The sequence below is a fragment of the Hirundo rustica genome, chromosome 3 (assembly GCF_015227805.2).
Source record: "Hirundo rustica isolate bHirRus1 chromosome 3, bHirRus1.pri.v3, whole genome shotgun sequence".
Taxonomy (NCBI): domain Eukaryota; kingdom Metazoa; phylum Chordata; class Aves; order Passeriformes; family Hirundinidae; genus Hirundo; species Hirundo rustica.
The window spans coordinates 6,910,467-6,931,005 of NC_053452.1; the positions used below are offsets into that span (position 1 = coordinate 6,910,467).

A 20,539-nucleotide genomic window follows, 5' to 3' on the forward strand; every position below is an offset into this window, starting at 1 on the left:
TATTTAGAGTAAAAGGGTAATGAGTCTTCCAGAAAGAAGTTTTGTTCTGAGGTAAAGAAAGCCTTATAAAGCCACACCTTTAGAAAGGATATGTGTGTGTCACAACAGTGGCTATTCCATGAAGTATACTGAGCCAGCTCCAAGACTTAGAATCACACATGGACAAATCTTTTTCCAGACTAAGCCCTCAACAAAAAATTGTGTGTAAGCAACATAATCTCTAGAGGAAAAACTTGATATGGTTTTCTTTTATGATAACTGAGATATATTTACTGAGCACTGCACAATTCCTTCCTTGCAAAGTAGCCTCTAACATCTTTGTCTCCTCAAAATCTGTGCTGAAGTATCTTCTTCCAGATGCTGTGCTTAACTGTTGAATTTTCTATTGAAGAGGGTTGTAAAATCTTCCATGTGACCATGAAGAGTAGCGCGTTCCCGGAGTAATTCTCGCTTTTCTGCAAGCTGTATTGCTGTGGTGTCAGGGCTCCATATCTACAGAACAAAGGTGTTTGGAGTTAATTTGGATGGGACTTGGGCAACAGAAGCACTAAGAAGATACAGTTAGCCAAAGAGAGCCATGTTCTAGCCCTCCTTTCCACTGAGATATAGAAAAGAAGCAATGTGGCCTCCCAGCAGAAGACAGGTCAACAATTTGTGTGTATATAAACACAGCATTCTCTTGTTGTCAATTCCAATCTAGAGCATGCCATGGACTCCAAATATAGATAATGTTGGAAAGGAGAACTTAAGGTAATTATTTAAAATTACTGACTCAGGCTCACAATCCTCAGAGTGGAAAATAGTAATTAGCTATAGAGTCATCAGCTATGTAGCCTCAGTCCTCTGAGACCATTGTAGAAATCAGGGTTAGGGAAATGATAAACAAGCTCCAAACACAACTGCTCAGCCAGCAGTTGTGTTCTTTTCCTTTTAAGGAGAAAAAAAAATTGCCTCACTGTCATTATCTTGTTCTGTTCTTCAGTTATTTCTAAGCATGTATAAACGAGACCCAGACAGAAAAGTTTTACTTCCAACCCTAGGAAGCAAATATTTAGTGTGCTGTGATCCACCTAGTTCAGTGACTGTCACTGACAAAAGTCATCATGTGACAACTAATCAAGAAGGCAAGTTAGAAGCTGGTGCTCATGCTATGCAAATGGACTCCTATCTTTTAAAAGGAGTATTAAAATATATAAATGTAATTGCATTTTTATTTTACTGCGGCTCCACTTTAATCCTATTTTAAAACCTGATAAGAGCTTGATTCCCACAAATATTTGTTTTATATAAATATACATCTACAAACTCTTCAATTTACTGTTGTTTGGTGGCAACCTCTCCAAGCTGTGTCACATCATCTCTAAGCTAGTTGAATGGTGGAAATTTCATTGGATTGTTCTGGGTTTTGATCTCAGCAAGGTCTACCTTTAAGTTACCACAAAACTGCACTCATGTTTTGCTGCTGTACATACTTTTCTGGGTCTGAAGGAAATGTCATTTTTGTTTTCTCTCCTTGCCAAAGATTTCCAATAAGCAGCACTGTCTCTACGGGAACGTTTTGTCTTTTCAGGAACAGGTGTTTCCTCAGGTGGCTGAGATACATCTAGAGACTGAAGGGGAAGAAGGTACCAATTATACCAAAAGGTCATGTTCAGAAGCAAGGCATGCATCCTGCATCTTCTGATACTCTGCTACACTGTTTACTGGGGGAGTGTTTTTCTTAATCTTTTCAGAATCTGTTTTTCTCAAAGGTGATTTTTTTTAAATCAAAAATTGCAAGGGCCAACCTTTTCAAAGGTAAAAGGCACCTCTCCTCCTTGGGCACTAAAACATTAACTGGTATTTATGAGTCCCAAGACAGTCACCTTGTACCTCTGGTGATCCCATCCTCTTCCAAGTGAGGAATAAACAAGCACCTAAGGTTGTCATCCTCCCACCTCTGAAAGTCCTGTGCTGTCCCTGACATCCAAAACCTTTGTGAAAAGGAGATGCCAGCATTTAGCTACTGGCACATATTTATTGCACTGTCCAGGACAGCTGAAGGACACTTCCATCCATGCAGGTACAATTGCATCTTCTCCCTAAATAGCACCCTGGATGTGACTAACAAGTACCACTGGTGAATCAGGAAGGTCTCATCCACAAAAAGAGAACCCGGGTGTGGTCACCTTGGGAACAGGGCAATGCTGAGGTGCTCAAGACTCCCAGAGGGTGCAGGAAAAAACAGAGAGAAATAAAACAGGCAAGCATCAGTGTGGGATTTGAGAAACAGGACTCAGGTAAAGAGTGGAAGAGGAAGGATATGGGACAAAATGGAGAATAGGAAGTTAGCAAGCCTGGTATTGTCTCAGTGAGTTCAACTAGGGGAATCAAAAACCTTTTTACCAGTTTGAAGGATATTGTTCTTATCTTGTGAAAAAAGAGCTTCTGCCTTTAAGAAATTTGTGGTTACCAGTTGTTCAGTGTTTACCACAACAGAGCTGGACAAGCATACACTTCAGGAGGAGGCAACAAGAAAAGGAAATCTTTTTCTGTGTCCTGTCAGTGGTACAGGACATCATTCTTATGTGTGTCTGGAGAAGACATGAAGTTTTGTATAATTAACAAGACAAATTTCAACCAATGAACAAGTTCTAATATTCACAAGAACAAGCATTGGCATCTGAAAATACTCACTTTAACAAAGCTGCCCGAGTTACAGCGATAGAGAGAAATGGGTGGCAAAGAAAGGAAAGAAAGCTCCCTGCTATTAGCAAATCAGTCCTTTGTTACCATCTCTCATACCTCTTTTTTCACAGGTTTCGGTGGCTCTACTGGTTTTGGCTTCCCACCTTTTGCTGGCTTTGCTTCTTCTTTTTCTTGTTCTTCTGCCAAAATTTGCAGTTGATTTTCAAGCAGTTCAATTATTTTAGCATCTTCAAATAATTGAGCAAGCTCAAGAACGGTCTTTCCTGTATTTAAAAAAATAAATATCTGGGAAAACCATGAAAATTAACTTTGGCACTGGTTTATTGCAACTGGACAATCGACTGAATTTAGTATGGCCAGTATTTTATTACCCATCCCGTGTGCCAGGAGTGTGCCTGACACTGGTGTGAGGACCAGCTGTCATCAGCACTGCTTGCAGAAACACGACCTGGCAGAAATGAACCTTGAAACTCATTTTGTAGGAATATCACAGCAATTCTTACATTGCTTTGTTCTTAATGTTCTGACATTTGCAGCTTAATACACTGGTCCTGCAGATAGTCATTTTGATCTCTGAGAGCTGAGAGCATTTAGCACTAGGAGATGGTCTGCATTCCTAACCTTGTACTGTGTTAGCCATCTCCTGCCTGTACTTGCCCTGTGGCTGGCAAGGGAAAGCCCCATGGTGTAAATGAACAGCTTCAGGAAATTTTTTAACCAGGGCTGTGTGTGCCTGAAAATAAATCACTTAAATGACTGGCAGACTATACTCTGCACCACAACTGAAACTTAATTTTCCCTCAAATAATAACTAGAGAGGATGTTTTCATTAAAGTCACTTATAACTCTGTATATGTATCTTGTGAGGAGTAACAGTCTCCTGAATTGAGCAATTAATCATGTTACTTCATTTTCTAGATATGTAAAGCCCATGAAAGCTGACTTTTTTTCAATAATGATTCCAGACTGGAAAAAACTAACTGAACCTGTTACCTTCATCCCAATCCTGACAGCAACCCTAAATGCAGAACAGTTCTCAAAGTGTTCCAGGCATTTTTAATAAGGAAACAGCCTATTTTGGAGAGATTGCTATTTACCATTGCTGTTTGTAGCTTGGACATCAGCGCCTGCAGTGATTAAAAAATAGACCATATCCAGCCTGCAGGCCTCAATGGCTCTCATCAGCGGGGTGGCACCGCCTATTGCAGTGGCATTCACGGCTGCTCCAGCCTTCACGAGCACCTCAATGATATCCAGGTGTCCATGATAGCAAGCATGATGCAGAGGAGTCCACAGGAAATTGTCTGTTGCATTTACATCAGCCCTGCACGGGAGTGAGAGCAGTTGTGGCAGCTGAAGCAGTGAGTATCTACAGTAACAACCCCAGCTCCAAATGCAACCAACTGGAACTGCCCACTTCAATGGCATATTCAATGTAAATAGCTATTTTCATATTGTTACTGCTACTCTGAAACCATTTGATCCCTGAAGTTGTCATGGAATAGTAACTGTAAGTGTGCCTGGGTGCTGCTCATGTCCCCCCCTAAGCCATCAGTGTCCTTCACATGGAGATTTTCATGGGTACAGGAAAAACCCCGGGCATTCCAACACCTTAGTCCTGTGAAAGGCTGTAGTGTTTGTGCTCCAGCTTCACTGAGAATGGCAGAAAGCAGATTAAGGAATTCAAAAATACACTTCTGGGCCAAGAACAGGTGCTACAGGACATGTGGCAACATTGTAGATCTTGCCTACACAAGAGGGAATTGTTCACCTTTCCTTCCAGTGTTGCTGCCCTCTGCCTGCTTCATTTCTCTGCATTGGCTTCTCCCTTTGACAAACGAGTTACAGAAGGTCTGCCTTGGGAATCTGAGCGTGGAAAAACTATTCAGCTACTGTGCTGCTGGACTAGGATCTGTTTCTGCTCCCAAATTCAAGCTGGGATGTTCTGGAGAAAGCAAGGGCTAGTTCAGGGGAGATCCTTGCAATATGCTGCCTTTGAATGAAGCTGAGGGGAAAACATTATCAGCCCTAGAGGTCCTGAAGGGAATTAGGGTCACTGTCCCACTTACTGGGTGGATGAAAAGATCCTGTCTTCCCAAAAGACAAGGAGGAAGGGAGAAAGAAGAAAAATGATGAAGGAAGCTGCTTCTAAGGGTAGTTGTTTGCTCTTCAGGTCAGGTGATTGTCTAGATAAAAGCACAGAATCAGCTGTTCTTTCCTTGTTTAAATTTTTAATCTTTTTCAGAATTCTACCTTTGATGGGATCTCAGCACAGTAAATTCCCCTGACCTACCACGTTTATCTCTTATCTTTCAATCACTAAGCTGTTTATTTGTATGCAGTTTTCATTTGTTTTAATTCTCATTAAAATAAGCTCCTTCAGTTATTTCATTTTCTCTCTCAACCCAACCTCTTTGCCTGCACTCAGATTCTGTCTGCCTCTGAACCCTTTTTGCTGACTTAATTCTATCAAGAAAAAAACAATCAATGGGAACAGGGACAATGCAGCACTGATTTAAAAATTCCTCAGCATTTTCTGCCCATCAAGCACAGAATTTCCCGTCAGACCAAATTTCATTTACTTCTAATTCTTTCTGGAGGAAGATAGAAAGTAGATACCACCAATTTAATTTTAAACATAATAAATGTTAAACATTTATTTGGATAAATGTTTTGTTTTGTATTCAATATGGATTTGTGGTTCTGTACTGAAAAGATTATATTGTAAAAGTATTTGAGTGCCTGTGCCAAACTGCGAGCCCATGATACTGGGAGATGCAAACCTAAATGCTACTGATACCTTTCCTCTCCATTTTCACTTCCTAGTTGAAAAAATCTCTAAACTGGTACTAATTTTTTTAAGCTAAGTTACTGTATTTCTAGGTCTCATTGTTAAATATGGTGTGGCTCCAGTGCTGTCTACTGAGGCTTGGTAAAAGGAGCAGAGATTCATCTGGTGGATTAATTTGGTAGTTCCTACATCTTTATCTTTGAAAAACCTGAATATACACATTGGACAATTTTCCAAATGCTCTAGGAATGTCAGTGTAATTACCAGGTGTGTAAAGATCCATGTGCTGTTAGTCTTTGCAGGAACCAGAGCAATGACTACAGCCACTTTCCCTGAGATGTATTAATATTAATTCTATCCGTGGGTAGAGAGAGCAAAGTTAATGTAAATATCTTTGAAAAATGTTCATTTAAGCATCTATGTGAAGGATTGTAGGACCACAGCAGTCTGACTATAAGAGATTATGCTATTACACAAGTATGACTGAATCTTTCTGAAATTGCTTTCGTTTTTAAGTTGTCACTGAGATTTTTCACAAGTGTGTCTGCAGGCTACAGAATTGCTGAAGTACTTCTAAAATGAGGAGCAGGCTAATTAATAGCAAGGGCTTCTGATGTCAATCCTGCTATTTCAGCTTGCCTCAGCTGCAGAGGAAAGTGAAGGTTTAAACCAGGTATATGTAACAGGAAAGTCCAGGATCACCTCGATGATTTCAGACAAGTATTTCAAGTCAGATTTCCCCCAAAATCATTCACCAGTCTTGAGAGTTCTCTTGTGAGCATGCACTGCTTGAGACATAGGTATGAACTCTGCAGCTGACCAAATGTCAACAGTCCAGGCAAGAAAAATTTCAGTCCTGGGGAATTTATTATCTCTTGGTTGTTTTCATTTCCATGCTACTAAAATGTGAAAAATAATAAACTTACCCTCTGTGACTTGAGATCTTAGGGAACTAACTTTAATATTAAATGTTATGTAAGCAAAAAACAAACCATAGCCTTTTGCATCCAGATATTTACTGGATATTTATGCTTTTGAAAGCCTTCCCAAAATAGCAATTAAATTGAAATTGTCTTACCCCTTTTCCAGAAGAAACTCCACAAGAACAATGTTGCCACTTGCACATGCAACCATCAAAGGTGTTTTGTAATATTTATCTTTTATGTCTACTGGCACACCCTCGTCGAATGCTTTCTGCAGAGACACGAAGTCTCCTTCTCTGACAAGGTAGTTGATATCCATGAGGGTTTTCTTTGGCTCATCCACGTACCAGGCACGGTCATCGAGCACGGGATGGGCGGATTGCTGGTCCCGTTTGAAACGTTGCTCTTCAGGAATGTTTGGGACAGCCTCGACCATGTAGGTAGGGAAGCCATCTTCCCTAAGCGGACGTTCACTCTTTGGAATTACACAAATTGGCACAGGGAGGCCTTTCTTGCCTTTTTTTTTTTGTGGTTTCTTCTTCTTCTTTGCTTTGGGCCCAAAAGATGATAACAGAAAGGTTTTCTGCAAGTATTTTGAGCCTTTAAAAAAATCGTCAAGGCTGACCTTGTCACCAGATGCTTCATGCTTTTTAGCAAGAATTTCTATTTGTTCCCGTTCCACAGTGCCCCAGTGCTTCCGAATGACTGATATAAAGTCCCTTCTGGACACCATCCCATCTCCTTCTTGGTCAGTCTCAAACTCCTTGCGGATGGCATCCTCATGCTGCAAGGACCAGTCGTACACCCTCAGGTACCAGGCCAGGGTCTCGTCTGGTTTTTTAAAGGCTTTTTCAACTTTGCGCAATACTGCCGCTGCTGCTTTAAACCCACGGTTCTTGGCAACCTCCCTTGGGGTCAGATGTGCCAAGTTTGACCATGTAGGATCACAGCCTAGAAATATGGACACAATTTGGCTAATAGTGCAGTGGAATTGCTAATTATGTAATATGAGAAACTTGTAATGCACAGGCAACTCATTGCCACAGGCCTACAATCATATACTGTTTAAGCTGTATACAGCAATGGTAGGTGGAACCACATCATTGATCCCAGGCTGGAAAATCAGCCACATGTCTATATTTTTTTCCCGAAGGGAGAAGCATTGGGCAACTCATGCTCTATTTTTTCATCCACTCATGAATATGTATAAAAGGAGAGAAGTTCAGTGGAAACTTTACATTTTTACTTGAAGTGGTGAGCAAGGTTAAGAAGGAAAGTAAGATTGAAGTGTCACTTATTTCTATACCCCAACATTACAATTTGACAATGGATCACTTGTTTTATCAGAAGAACAGAATGTGGGATTTTGCATGGTCCTCTTGGATCAAAGCCTGAAGTGCCATGGTCACCTGATCAAGTCAGGAAAGGATCACAGCTGCTTCAGGGCAGTTTCAATACCCATGAACATGAACTTTTCTTCATGACTGCATAGAGATTTTTTTTAAATGATCATCAAATCAAAAATTTATTTTCCATTGAAAGTTTCAATACAATACATCTAAACCAAACTAAACCAAGAACCACCTAATGCTGTCCAACACTAAGTTATACAAAGCCCTGGTGCTTTCACTGCTTTCTTTGAGAAATATTTTCTCATCCACATGAAGTAAGAGCCTCTGTTAGGTCCTTCTGAAGGAGAATTTTGCCACAGGGTCCCCAAGAGTCAAATCTTTTAGAGATACCCAAATAAAATCTTTCCTTTCGCACAGAAATAGAATATAGATAATAGTTGCAAAGTAACTTAGTTTTAATGTACCTCTTTGTCCTATATACCTGCAGCAATCTGTAAATCCTCCCTCCGCAGCGTAATGAAGTGGTGTGTTACCATTCATAGCAATCAGTTTCAAGTCTGCATTATAACCTGAAATAATTGTCAGAATCTAGAAAAACAAACAGAGTCCCACCAAAAATCTTGTCTGTTTCTTGACATGTGAAAATGTGAGATTGATTTACAAATAAATGCAATATTTTACATTCCCATTCTAATAGTGAAGTTCTCTCCCATGTTCAGCTGGTCAATGCACATATAACATTAATGTTTTCTACAGCATTATGCTTATTTAACTGATGACAAAGAAACCTTGTGTAGTTGTAGGCACCAAGGTCAATCTTCTTGCCAACTCATTCTAAGCCCCTGTCTGGCCTATCTATCATTGCTGGAATCCCTTTGATACTTAAAAAGAATCTGCTTTTGATTACTGATCATGAGGCTTTGATCAGCTGAGATAATGAACTGAAAAAAAACCCAACAAAAACACACTCCAAAAACCCAACCCAAAACCCCGTAACAAAAAAAACCCCACAAACAACCCCACCCAGGTTCAGCTTTGCAGCAATGCTTTAACACCACAAATGTTAATACCTCAAAAAAGCCTCCTTTGGCTGCGAAATGTGCAGCACTGTGTCTTTCAAAGTCAAACAGGTTCACATCGGCTCCCCTCTGAAGCAGAGCCAGCACCACCTCAACAGCACCTTCCCTTGTAGCTTCCATCAAGGCTGTGCGCCCCGTGGCCTGCAGGGGAACGAGCGAGAGAACAACTCACTGTTTGTTCCGTGTGCTAAGGCTCCAGGAGAGGGATCTGACTGTTCCAAGCTGGCATAAACTGGAAGTCTCTTTTTAGCTATTACTGGGAAAAGGAGACGAGTCTAACAGTTTATACTGTCAGGTGAACTTTCAGAATCTAGTCAGTGCTGCTAAGATAGAGTAGTCGGATCCCAGCAACTCCAGTACATTGAAGGCTTGAGTCCCTTGAATAATGCCCATGAAAATCAATTCCTTAGTTAAGGAATCCTTTATTCTGTGGGTATCTTCTCATGCATATTTACAACATGTAACACAAAATACCACCTCAGCTTATGAAAGCAGGAGCGTAAGGAACTATGGCTGGAGGAGTGCTACGGGGAAGGCAAAGAAACCGGGGAATTTCACTATGGTTCTGTGAGGAAAAGTTTACACTAATACATTCGTGTTGTCTTTTCCTAGATAGTAATGGATGTTTGCTTTGGATAACTTTAAGGGAAAGCTTGAGCTTCTTGATTTATCAACAACTCAGAGCTTCAGTCTTTCAGGTCTTTGTTAAATTAAGGAAGCAAAGAAATTATTAAAATGTACAAAAGAGGAAAAAGTTTCTTATGCCTCATTCCTGCCGTGATTGCTCATCAGATTTTCCCTAATGGACTTACCTTCTAGTGAGTATTATTTCAGCTCTCAAAAATCTAAGGACACATCAAGGCGAACACAAATCAGCACTGCTCCACTGAAGTACAGTGAACTGCAGCTCCTTAGAGCTGGCCCAGTTGCATTTAAATTTTGAGAAATATTTGCACTCCAAACCTACAAAAATCTAAAAGAAGATTTAAATTTCTCTCCTCCAAAAAAGGGTGGTACAGAAGAGGAGAAGAGGTATGGCCACAGAGTTAAGCAGTTTTCATTACTTTATTATTTTAATGGGAGGGTTTAAGGTCATGTACTCAGCTCATCTGGTATTTATTCTATATTCCTGTATCTGTTCTTAGTTACAGAAATGCTCATACCGGGTCTGTTACATGGGGATCTGCTCCTTTCTCCAAGAAAATCAGGCACATTTCTTTAACCTCATGAGCTTGCTCACAGGCTTGTAGAAGCACAGACCTCCCAGTAGTAGTACAGTTGTTGACATCTGCACCGTATTCCAAGGCAATGTGCAGGCAGTGGGAGTGGCGTCTTGTAGGTGAAAGGCAGTAAAACAGAATACCTGCAAAGGAAACCAGTGGGGATTAGGGTGCAAAAGGAAATTACCAGAAGGGTTATGAGGCTGTGAGCTTCACAGCTGACCAGTCTGCAACAGAGACCCCTTCACTGAGGGTGTAGCCATGCAAAAAAAAAGACTTCTAATTTAGAGTCTTTACTTGAGGAGAAAACTGGAGTTCAGTATGTCACAGCCATGGGAGGAATGTGATTCTCAATCGTAAGTTACGTCTCAGCTCTGCCCTGGGGAGATTTGTGATTTAAAAGGCTCAAACTCTTCAGGGAGAATTATTTTAATTTTCATCAAAGCTGTTATGGCCAACAGCTTCTGTTGGGCTGTAAGGATAACCCTCAACCACAGTTCCTCTCCACAGGTGGGACACATCGTGTGCAGTAAGTGTGTCACACAGTTAAGGGATTGCTTTATGGTATTCCCTTCTCACTCACCTTTCCCTTCATTATCCACAGCAGTCATGTCTGCATTAGCTTTTGCTAATAATTCCAGAATCACCTCATGGCCTAGCTCAGCTGCCTTCATGGCTGGAGTGCATCCCATTTTGTCATGGACATTTGGATGAGCTCCATGTTCCAGCAGGAAGCGGCACATCTCAATGTCATTTTTCATGGAGGCCACGTGAAAGGCACTGTATCCTTCCTTAGGCTCCGTGTAATTAATGAGATCTGGGAATCCTTTCTGGATCAGATTTTCTATTTGCTTCTTGTCTTTCTCGTGAACACACTGAAGAAGTTTGTAGATCTGTAAGTTTAAAAGCCTTTTATCGACAGGTAACATCCCAGGATAGGGAAGATTGTCTTCCTTCAAGGAAGTTCTTTCTGCATGGACAAAAAAGAAAACATGTAATCTCACAGATGAGATTATAATGACAAGCCAGTAAAATCAGGAATCAGACCAAATTCACAGCATGAAAATATCCATTTTACCTTGACAGAACACTAAGCTTTGAAAAAATTTATCTTTTATTATAGGCAGCCCATATAGAGACTATATAAACCCAAGTAGCACCTTGCAAAATTTTTCTTTCTAGTCATTCAGCTGTTCTGAAGAGGTCTCATTCAAGGAGAAAATTACGTTAAGGAGCTGTAGGGTAACTGCTCTTCATTCAAGGAACTGTTATAATCTACAATTACTTGGAAGCCTAAGGGGAGGCTGTGCATGTCATTTTCAACGGGAAAAAAAATTGCAAGACACCATGTCCTCTGCACTTGCTGAAACATAAAATTGATACTAAAATTGATACTAGCATCACCTCATCAGTGCCTGAGCACCATCTTTTTTTTTTTTTTTTTTTTTTTTTTTTTTTTTTTTTTTTTTTTTCCCCTTAGATAGCTGATGTATGAACTTCCTGCTAGGCTATGTACATAAAAAAGTAAGTCGAATTTCTCTGCAACAAAAACCTTGGGGAAAAAATGCAGATAGTAGGGTATTGGTCTCAGAAAAGGTACCTCCAGGTCATGCATCACATGGTTCTTGAAGAAAATCCAGTGAAGGACTTTGCACTAGCCTCCATTCTGGATGCTTTTTTTCTTTTAGGTTTTTTTTTGCCTCCTTTAGCTAGTCTCAGCACTCGTGGCTGGAGGGTCAGGAAGAGTCACACATTGTAGGGACCATTTCTGAAGCTTTCCTAAGTGGATGGGAAGCTTTCTATCAGCTTCTGCAAGTCTTGGGTCAGCTTGTCCTCCAGAACTCTTACAGGACATGCACCACAAAATGGTGAGGGAACATCTGTTAGAGAATACTTGGGGTTTGGTTTGTTTGGGTTTTTTATTTATTGCAATATAGTCTGTAAATGGGACCACTCCGCATCTGCCTGGCTACTGCTGGGAACTTTGTGGAAGTCTGTGAGAAGGTGAGATTGCAGAGAGAGATGCAGAAGGATGCACAATCCTAAGAGACTCTGTGAGGCAAGACCTCCCATTCTGGAAAGGAACCCTGAGAGAAAACTGAAGGAAAGGTAGAAGATGACTGAAGGTGAATCAGGTTGGGAATGGATAGAGAGTTAATTTTTGTACCACAGTTGTAGTTTCTGTAGCTGTTGCCTTTCATTTCTTTGGAAGTTCTGTGTCCAGCCTAGTTTTGGAACAGAGATTGGGTTGACTGTGCAGATTTCTGAGAGCTGTCCCTCTCGTTTTCCTTGCCAGACAAGGCCCTCAGCTCCCTCCCTGTGCATCCAGCCATGCTGGGTGAAGCTGCTGTTATCAGAAGAGGCTCCCTTGTTTAAGTGGGTACTAAAATGCAAAGACTTTCTCTTTGCAATGAAATCTGAACAGGTCAGCTGCTCTCAGATGTTCTCCATTTAAACAAGGCATTACTTTTCTGTTTAAGTCTTACATAACCCTCATTCTGATCATAAACAAAGTATATCCTTACATCAAACCATTAAATCTTTAAGTAGCAATAACTTAGACCTGTCACCTCGTGCTTGTTCATTCTCAGCCCTGCCATGTTGTGCTTCCTGTGGCATTTTGTCCAGTGAAAGGGAATAAATGCAGAGATTTTTATCCCACTGAGGGGAGTTACACATATAGCAACCCTGTAGTCCTAAAGCTTAGAGCTGAGAAATAAGGGTACTTCAGAGTAGAAGTGAACACTGGAGTCCCCACAGAGCCTGGCTTTTAGAGCCTGATGCCTTAGGAAGCAATTTCTGAGCAAATCCTTAATACAGGAATTTTTTTTCCTGGCTACTGAGTACAGGAAAAGTTGTGATGCAGACTCTGCAGGGGCTGTGAGGAGGAACAGCAGGAAGATTCTGCAGGGAAGGCTCTTAGAGTACTTACACCACTGAAATTCAACAGAAGAAAGGCTTTTAAAGATACTTAGATGGAACTGACAAGTTTAAATATTCTCTTACTCTTTTGTTCCACTTCCCACCATCCTGAAGCAGTAAGGAACTTGGGTTTACTTCCAAAAAACTTTCTTCCCACTGTTATTCATGATTTGCACCTGGATTTTGCACAGTATTTTTTCAGAAACTCATTTCTTTCTCCCCCTGAAGCAGCAAAGTGACAGTCTTCCTGGACATAGGTTAGCAATGCCACAGAACATGAGCAGAACTGCAGCTGGTAAAAACCTGTAAGTAACTCACCTTCAATGAAGGCACAAATGGATATAATATTCAATACATATGGATTTGGATGTCTTTCATGGATTAGCTTGGAGATTCCTTGAGATACTTGCTCCTATAACCTCTGCCCTACGCAGGACACGAGACTATGGCACACCTTACACTTACTGCACATTTTCATTTCTGCTCACAGTGTAATGCACAATTCAGTGCAATTTTAGTCCTGGTCAGATTTTTTCTGGTGCTTTTGGGATGCTTATCACAGTACTCTTTAAATATTTCACGCGCAGCAATTTCCATGAGCACAAGTGAAATTATTTTTATCACAATAGTGAAGTCTGTTATCACAATTCAGCCACCACTGAGTCCTTACCCTGTTTAAAGTCTTTGCTTCAAAGCATTAAGAACCAACAATTTACATGAAAACAACCATAATATTTTAACTGTTACAGTTAATATTTCTTTGCAGCATTTGTTTGAAAGTGACTAGATCAAGTTTCATTAGAATTTTCTAAAGTACCAGCATCAAAGAAAGACAGGTGGGGTAAAAAACTCTACCCAGAGTCATGTAAAGTTATAAGCAAGGGAAAAAGGATTCTAAAATGAAAATATAACTGCAGCATCTTGTCAATTTTTATTAAGTAAATACTACCAGCCCTATGTACTTCATAGATTTTTTTAATCACATCACCTATAACAGATGGTTTAATGGAAAATGAGGGATTGTTAGTGTGGCTTTGAGACAGTCATGCTCTGGGGAGGGCTTCATGAAGCTGTAACCACAAATCCCAAGCTTGTAATATTTGCTTAGCAACAATTTTATCTGTTGACAAACATCAACAGACTCACTACCTTCATTCTGCCAGCTTGTGTCATTTGATGGAGAGCATGAACTCATTTCAAATCCAGATTAATCCTTTTCCCAGTACACCTGGTATTAAGAAAATCATTTTAGTTGGATTCCTGTTTTCCCACAAAGCTTTCCAAGCTGTGATGGAGGTAGATTGATAGAGAGGGAAGTTCTGGTGGCCAGTGATCTCATTCCCTGTCAAAGCCTGGTGCCTAACTGCTGCTGGAAGCACTTGTGACGCCTCCTTAAAAGTTTGCAATGTTTTTCAGTTTCAACACTTCCAGTTGAAAACGTCCCTTTAATTATCACTATTCACAAAGCAGTAAACAAAATTTTCATGTGTTTTATCTTTAGTGGGAGAAAATAGCTGAGCACTTTCTAAATTTAATCCCTTTGCACACTGGGCAGAGAGATAAGCATGAGCCCTATATGTCAATATAAAAGGAACCAATGTGGTAACAGTGTCATGCTATGTTTACAGCTTTATGTCAATAATGGCACTGAATTTTTGGCTGTGACTAATGTTTAATAGGAGTGATGAAGCAAAATCTTCCTAAAACTGAATTCCAGTATCATGAATAGTCTATAATGCTGTGGGTTTTTTTGGTGTTAATTCTCCAGTAATGCCTTGCCTTGGGCTGAGGCACAGCTGAGCACAGTACTGGGCACTTAGGTCTGAACTGAGCAGGTTCCAATGTCGTGTGGAGATCTCAGCCCGGATTCAGATCTTTGGGAAACGGGGCCCAATCCTGAGTGCTCTAAAGGCAGTCCCGAGGTTATGGCTGGGTTGGATCTAATGATTTGCACCCTTTTGTCTTCAATTTGCCTTGTAACTTCCAGTCACCTCAGTATCCATCCAAACTGGGATGTAATGGAGCCCAAATTGCCAGCGGCAGGCAGCCCCGGGGGCCAGCCAGCACCTGGCAATCGTGTTTGTGAGCAACACCTGCGGGGACAGGGGCTCAGGGGAGGTGTCTCCTCAGACAGGAGCTCAGCTGGGCTCCGGGAGAGCCTCTGGAGTGCTGTGGAGTCGGGGATGAAGTGCTGCTGCGCCCAGGAACAAGGAACAGGGTGAGCAGCCGCTCCTGCCCAGGGCCCTGGGGAAGCCAGGTAAGGGATACATCCGGGGCTGGTTTATTTTCCCTGGACTGCGACTCAGAGGAACGGGCGGCCTGTAGAGGAGACTGGCTTTAACGGGAGAGAAACTGCTGGAAGGGGAGAATGCTGGAGCGCTGGTGATGACCCAGTGCTTCCCGCTAAGGACGCGCTGCTGTGGCCGCGCGGACACCCACACTGAGGTAACTGCCCGCGGCGGGAGGTGCGGGCCGTGAGGGGGGGGATGTCCGGCGAGGCTGCGCTCAGCCCTCACAGCCCGCCGCCTCTGCCCCGACCTCTCCGCAGCGCCGGGGAGGCGGCGCCCGAGCCCCGCCGCCCTCTCGCCACCACTCCCGGCAGCGGCTGCGACCCTCGGCAGCGCCGGGAACTCACCTGAGGGGCAGAGGGACGCCGAGGACTCGGGGGCCGCAGCCGGACCCCCGTCCGCCTCAGCGGCCGCCATTGCCGCCACGGCCGTCTCCTTAGCAACGGCGTCGGGCGGGCGGGGGCCGTGAGGCGGCACCGCTTCCCCTCAGCCGGCGGGGCCGTTTAACGCCCCCGTGTCCTCTCGGTTCCCTCAGCGCCACCGGCTTCCCTCAGGGCCACCGGATCCCCTTAGCGCCGCCGCGTCCTCTCGGTCTCCTCAGCGCCGCCGATCCCCTCAAGCGCCCCCGTGTCCTCTCGGTCTCCTCAGCGCCGCCGATCCCCTCAAGCGCCCCCGTGTCCTCTCGGTTCCCTCAGCGCCACCGGATCCCCTCAAGCGCCCCCGTGTCCTCTCGGTTCCCTCAGCGCCACCGGATTCCCTCAGTGCCACCGGATCCCCTCAGCTCGGTACAGACCAGCACCCCGCCGCCCTCCGAGCCCCTGGGGGTGAGGCGAGCACACGGGAAGGGCTTGGGTGTCGTGGATTCTCTTTTCTTGTAGCTGACTGACTCGCCAAGCCTCCTTTTCCTCCCCCATGGGAAGCAATGCTGTATGGTTGTTTCAGCTCCAGACTTTACTGGAGTTGCTGTAAAAATGGAGTGGCGAGGTCTGCCTAGCGCCCAAGTGCACGGCCATCCCCACAGGGTTTGTGTAGCACATTAATGTAAATGAGCTTGGATGCAGATGGGATCGTTCACAGCCCAGAGTGGACAGAGAAACCTGTATTAACAGGAGAAAAATGCCAGTGAATGGGGAAAAATGCTCAGATCTTGTCAAGTGAAGCCCAAGCCATTCTAAAAGGCAATGGTACTAACCCTGGGAATGTCCAGCTTCTGTATCTCCTCTCTGTCTATTTCCTTTAGTGCCGAATTTCCAAATGCCACAACTCAACTCTCATTGCTCCTGCCAGGCTCAGTAGTCATGTGTGGGATAACTGTAGTAACACTGGCTGTCTTGCTCCTGGCCAAGCCTGGCTGCTGAATTATTTGCAAATCACCTCTAGCATTAGGAAATTTTATATATATATATATATTGTTTTTTGATGTGAAATCTCTTCTGCCAGGAAAGTGGTGACACAGCTGGGTGCATGTCCAACAGCATGGAAAGGCGTTTGATGAAAGCCATGGGACTGTGTGGTGAGTCACAACAAGAGAAAACATTGTTTTAGCATAAAGTTTCATTATTTACCCTGCAAGAAGTGCCATTTGTACAGCAGCTATTTAATGTTAGCACTCTGCGGTGCAAATTGGCTGGATTGGTAATGATGCACTGTCATGCCTTGGTGGATTGCTTTCCTTTTTGGAAAATATAGCATCTAGGTCCTTCTCTTTCTCCTTGGTTACACTAAATGGTTGATGCAGACATGGCACAGTAGAAGATGTTTCCCAGCCTGTTCTGTGTAAGATTTTTGCTGTTGCCACAAATGAGGATACACATGTCTTGGCCAAAGGCCCAGGGTAAATTCTCCTTTTTCACTTTGTTGAGCAGCACACATTAAATCCCCATTAGAAAAGTAAACACGTGTATTTTCAAATCTAGTCCAGTATGAAAATAACTGAAGATCCTGTCTGAAACATCTACGTGCCTTTTGTCTGGAAGTTGTGGAAACAGTATAACCAGTCTGAGTACTTTGTATTTTACCCCAAATGTGCATGTAACTGCATGTGTATATGTTTAGATTTTTATGCTTGGTTTGTTTTCTCATGGTGATCAGCTTTCCATGAGCTTTTTGAGAGTGATAATGAGGATTCATGATGCAAGAAGCAAAGCATCCTGTTTCAACAGCACAGCATCATATTAGATGGTTCAAAGCAATGTGGCTTCAAGAGCAGAGTTGCTGCTCTGGTATTAGGGTACTGCAACATCTCCAAAATAAATAGGATTGAAATAATTTTAGAGAAGTTTGGAGTATTCCCTGCCTACAGAGATAAATAAAGCTCACCAGAGAAATTTCTTCCAAGGTCTGAAGCCTCAAGCTGCTGGGCTCTTTTTGGCTGACAGCTCAGTTTTGGAGGAGTGCCAAGATACTGCAGGAATGCAAGTGGTATGGCTCTGGTAAAAATGTAACTGAATGCACTGAGGAAGGAAATGTGTAAACTGCCCACAGCTTTGAACAGAACCTGCAGCTCGCAGAGCCAAATGTGGGAGACACAGCACAGGGCAAACGTGGGCACAGCGTCCCTGTGCTCTGGTAGGGCCCCAAGTGTGTCACTGCCACAGTCCTCACCCCAGGGCAGTGCTGCCCAGAGCTCTGATGTGCTGTGAGTCAGCCCTGAGGCTGCTCTGTCCTGGATGCTGTATGCAGCTCCCCTCCCTTCCCACGTGGGACATCTCTCACAGCCAGGAAAGAGCTTCTGGGACAATCCAAGAGGTGCTCCACTGGCTGCATGGTTCCCTGGATGAGTGAAATCTGTGGAGCCCACAGCAGGTAGGTTTTGCCCACTGTGTCTCATAATGAGATTACCACTAAACCATTTCCTAATCAAGATTATTCCAAAGAACATTAGTTACTGAGGAGCATATATTTTCCCCTTGTTTTATATACTCTTAAACATTGACCTCAGTTGTTCCTGCAACATACACTCTTCCCCATGACAGGTAAAGCCCCCATTACTGACATGATCACTTTGCAGCTCCAAAATCATCTAATTACTCATGAAAACGTTTCACTGCTCAGTGGGTGCTTCCAAATATTCAAAATACAAAAGCTGTGAAGTTTTGTTTAGTGCTAGCAGAAGGTGCCAGGCTGAGAGCACTACATAGTCCCTCTTGGGAAAGGTGGAACAATCCAGCTGCCATCCTGTGTTCCACCTGCTGTCTCTGGATTGTGCTGGGTTTTCTTTGTGGATGTCAAACCCCGAGGATGCTGCAGCTGTCCCGCAGCTGACCTCTGGAGGGAGGCTGTGCGCCACAAGGACTCTCGGGCTGGAATGCACTGGAGCCCTGCTGACATCAGGGGGAGCTGGGCTGGTGACAGCCTGACTTCAGCTGCAAGGTGTGCTTGAGGATTGCCTGGTTTTTACTTAAGCCCTTTTACTGTGGAAGTAAGTATCACTGCTGTTCATCTCTCTGGATTCTGATGCCGGGGGAAAAAAAAAAAAAAAAAAAAATCTGCTGCACAGTGCATTCCACCCAAAATCTCTTTATTCAAACCTGCCAGCTTGGGAGAATAACACAAATTTACAAATTTGGCTAATTCTGAAGGTTATCTTGAGAGCTGTTGTGGTGGCATTGCTCCAACTGTGCCCTCTCAAGGGAGGGAAATAGTTTCCTCCTTGAGACAATGTTTGTTTCATGCAGCAGCACAGCTTCCACAGAACTGTGCTGGCAGGTACCACCCGGCTCCTCCTCCTCCTGGATTTCCTAGGATCTGCTCTGTTTTCTGGTTTCAATTAAGCTGTTGGTATCACCAGATCAATGTAAAACTTATGAAACTCGTTTAGCTTTTTTTACTTTTCTTTATATTATTTCTATAATCGCTTAATGTCAAAACCAACACCGATTCTTTCTACCAGTTAATATGCACTCTTAGGAATAGGCCTTTTCATCAAGGAAAAAATCCATGGAATAACTGTTGGATCCCTGGTACTCTGTCTTTGGAGTAGACACTTGGGGAGAAAGCTGAGTCTCTTTTGGTGTGATTGTTTTCAAGGGTGGGGGGGAAACCACACACACAAAAAAACCCCAAAAAACAAAAAAAACCACCCTTCCCAAATTGTCAGCAGGGCTCATAATGACAAATAGTGATAAAAGCTGAAGCATTTTGCCATGAAGTTCTCTGCTGAATGCAGCTAAGATGAATGCTACATAGAAAAACAGTCTCAGGAAAGGGTCTGCAGCAGGTTAGCTGGGTTTCAGAAAAGGGGTATTTCAGGTATAAGAGTAATGTCAATACTGGTTTGGTTGTGGGGTTTTGAGGGTTTTTTTTATCTTTGTCACCTAATTTTTCCTAAAAGTGTTTCTTTTTTGGATGTCATAAATACAGACTTCTTGTATGTCCCTACACTTGTTGATGTGAAGTAAAGGTGATTTCAAGTTACTGAGGATGGGGGAGGCACTCCTCAGCCAGGGCTGTGGCAAAGTAAAAAGGGATGGTGGGGCAGTCCAGCAACTGTGCGCTCCCAGCAGGTGCTTCCCAGGTACCAGGTGGGCCGGGATGAGGGCTGGGACCCCTAGAGTCAGGGGAGCTTTCCAGTGGCACAGAGCAGGGCAGGAGTTAACTGAAAAGCTGACAGCTCTGGGAGTCCTCAGAGTTCATCACCAACTTGGTGAGCAAAGTTTGCTCACTAAAACCTTCTCTTACTGATCCTGCAGCTTCTCTATGGCACTTGTGGAGGAGGGAATGCTGTGCTCCTTCCATCACCATTTCCTATGAGGGTCCCTTTTCTGCTAAGCCCAGGGATTCTGAAATTATTTCTGCTACTTATTTTCACGTTTATCTGCCTAACACTGCCTTGGAACACATAGAACTCAGTGGGAGGATTCCAGATTACTTCAGTGGGATGATCTGTTAATAACAAGCTCTGACTCTCTTTATTAGTTCTTTTTACCATTTTGACTTTTCAACTTTATTCCTTTCCCTCAGCTTTTTAACATTATGATCTGCAGATCATAATGTTAAAAAGCTGAGGGGAAGGAATAAAGATAATTTTGCAGCCGATTTTCAGTTAGCTTCCAGGCCGGTGGTTAGATGGCAATGAAAATACAAACTGCTTTATTTGTCCCATCAGTTCTCACCCTGTCACTGTATCCCATTTAAAATCCTAGGCACCGCAAGTTCTCTGTTTTCAAGGTGAAGTAATAAATATTCTGGAGTCTTTCTCATCTTATGTTGCATGAGGTTACTGAAATATTGGTCACATGCTTCACCCCATACCCAGCAAATAAAGATTTGCCAGC

The 20,539-nt window shown here is 43.0% G+C and overlaps 1 protein-coding gene and 1 long non-coding RNA gene across 2 annotated transcripts; one reads left to right on the top strand and one right to left on the bottom strand.

The window, feature by feature from the left end:
- Positions 1 to 360: 360 nt before the first annotated feature.
- ANKEF1 (ankyrin repeat and EF-hand domain containing 1) lies at positions 361 to 15,680 on the bottom strand. Its single transcript, XM_040057852.2, has 10 exons — positions 15,611 to 15,680; positions 10,637 to 11,023; positions 9,997 to 10,196; positions 8,825 to 8,974; positions 8,219 to 8,342; positions 6,558 to 7,353; positions 3,786 to 4,012; positions 2,785 to 2,951; positions 1,473 to 1,610; positions 361 to 492 (listed from the first exon to the last, which is right to left on the bottom strand). Exons 1-10 carry the CDS (start codon positions 15,678 to 15,680, stop codon positions 367 to 369), a joined length of 2,385 nt encoding a protein of 794 aa, XP_039913786.1. The 3' UTR covers positions 361 to 366.
- A 141-nt stretch (positions 15,681 to 15,821) lies between these two features.
- On the top strand, positions 15,822 to 19,848 carry LOC120749903 (uncharacterized). Its single transcript, XR_005699874.2, has 3 exons — positions 15,822 to 16,048; positions 16,704 to 16,776; positions 17,602 to 19,848. It is a non-coding gene; the product is annotated as an uncharacterized LOC120749903 (long non-coding RNA).
- The last annotated feature ends 691 nt before the right edge of the window (positions 19,849 to 20,539 follow it).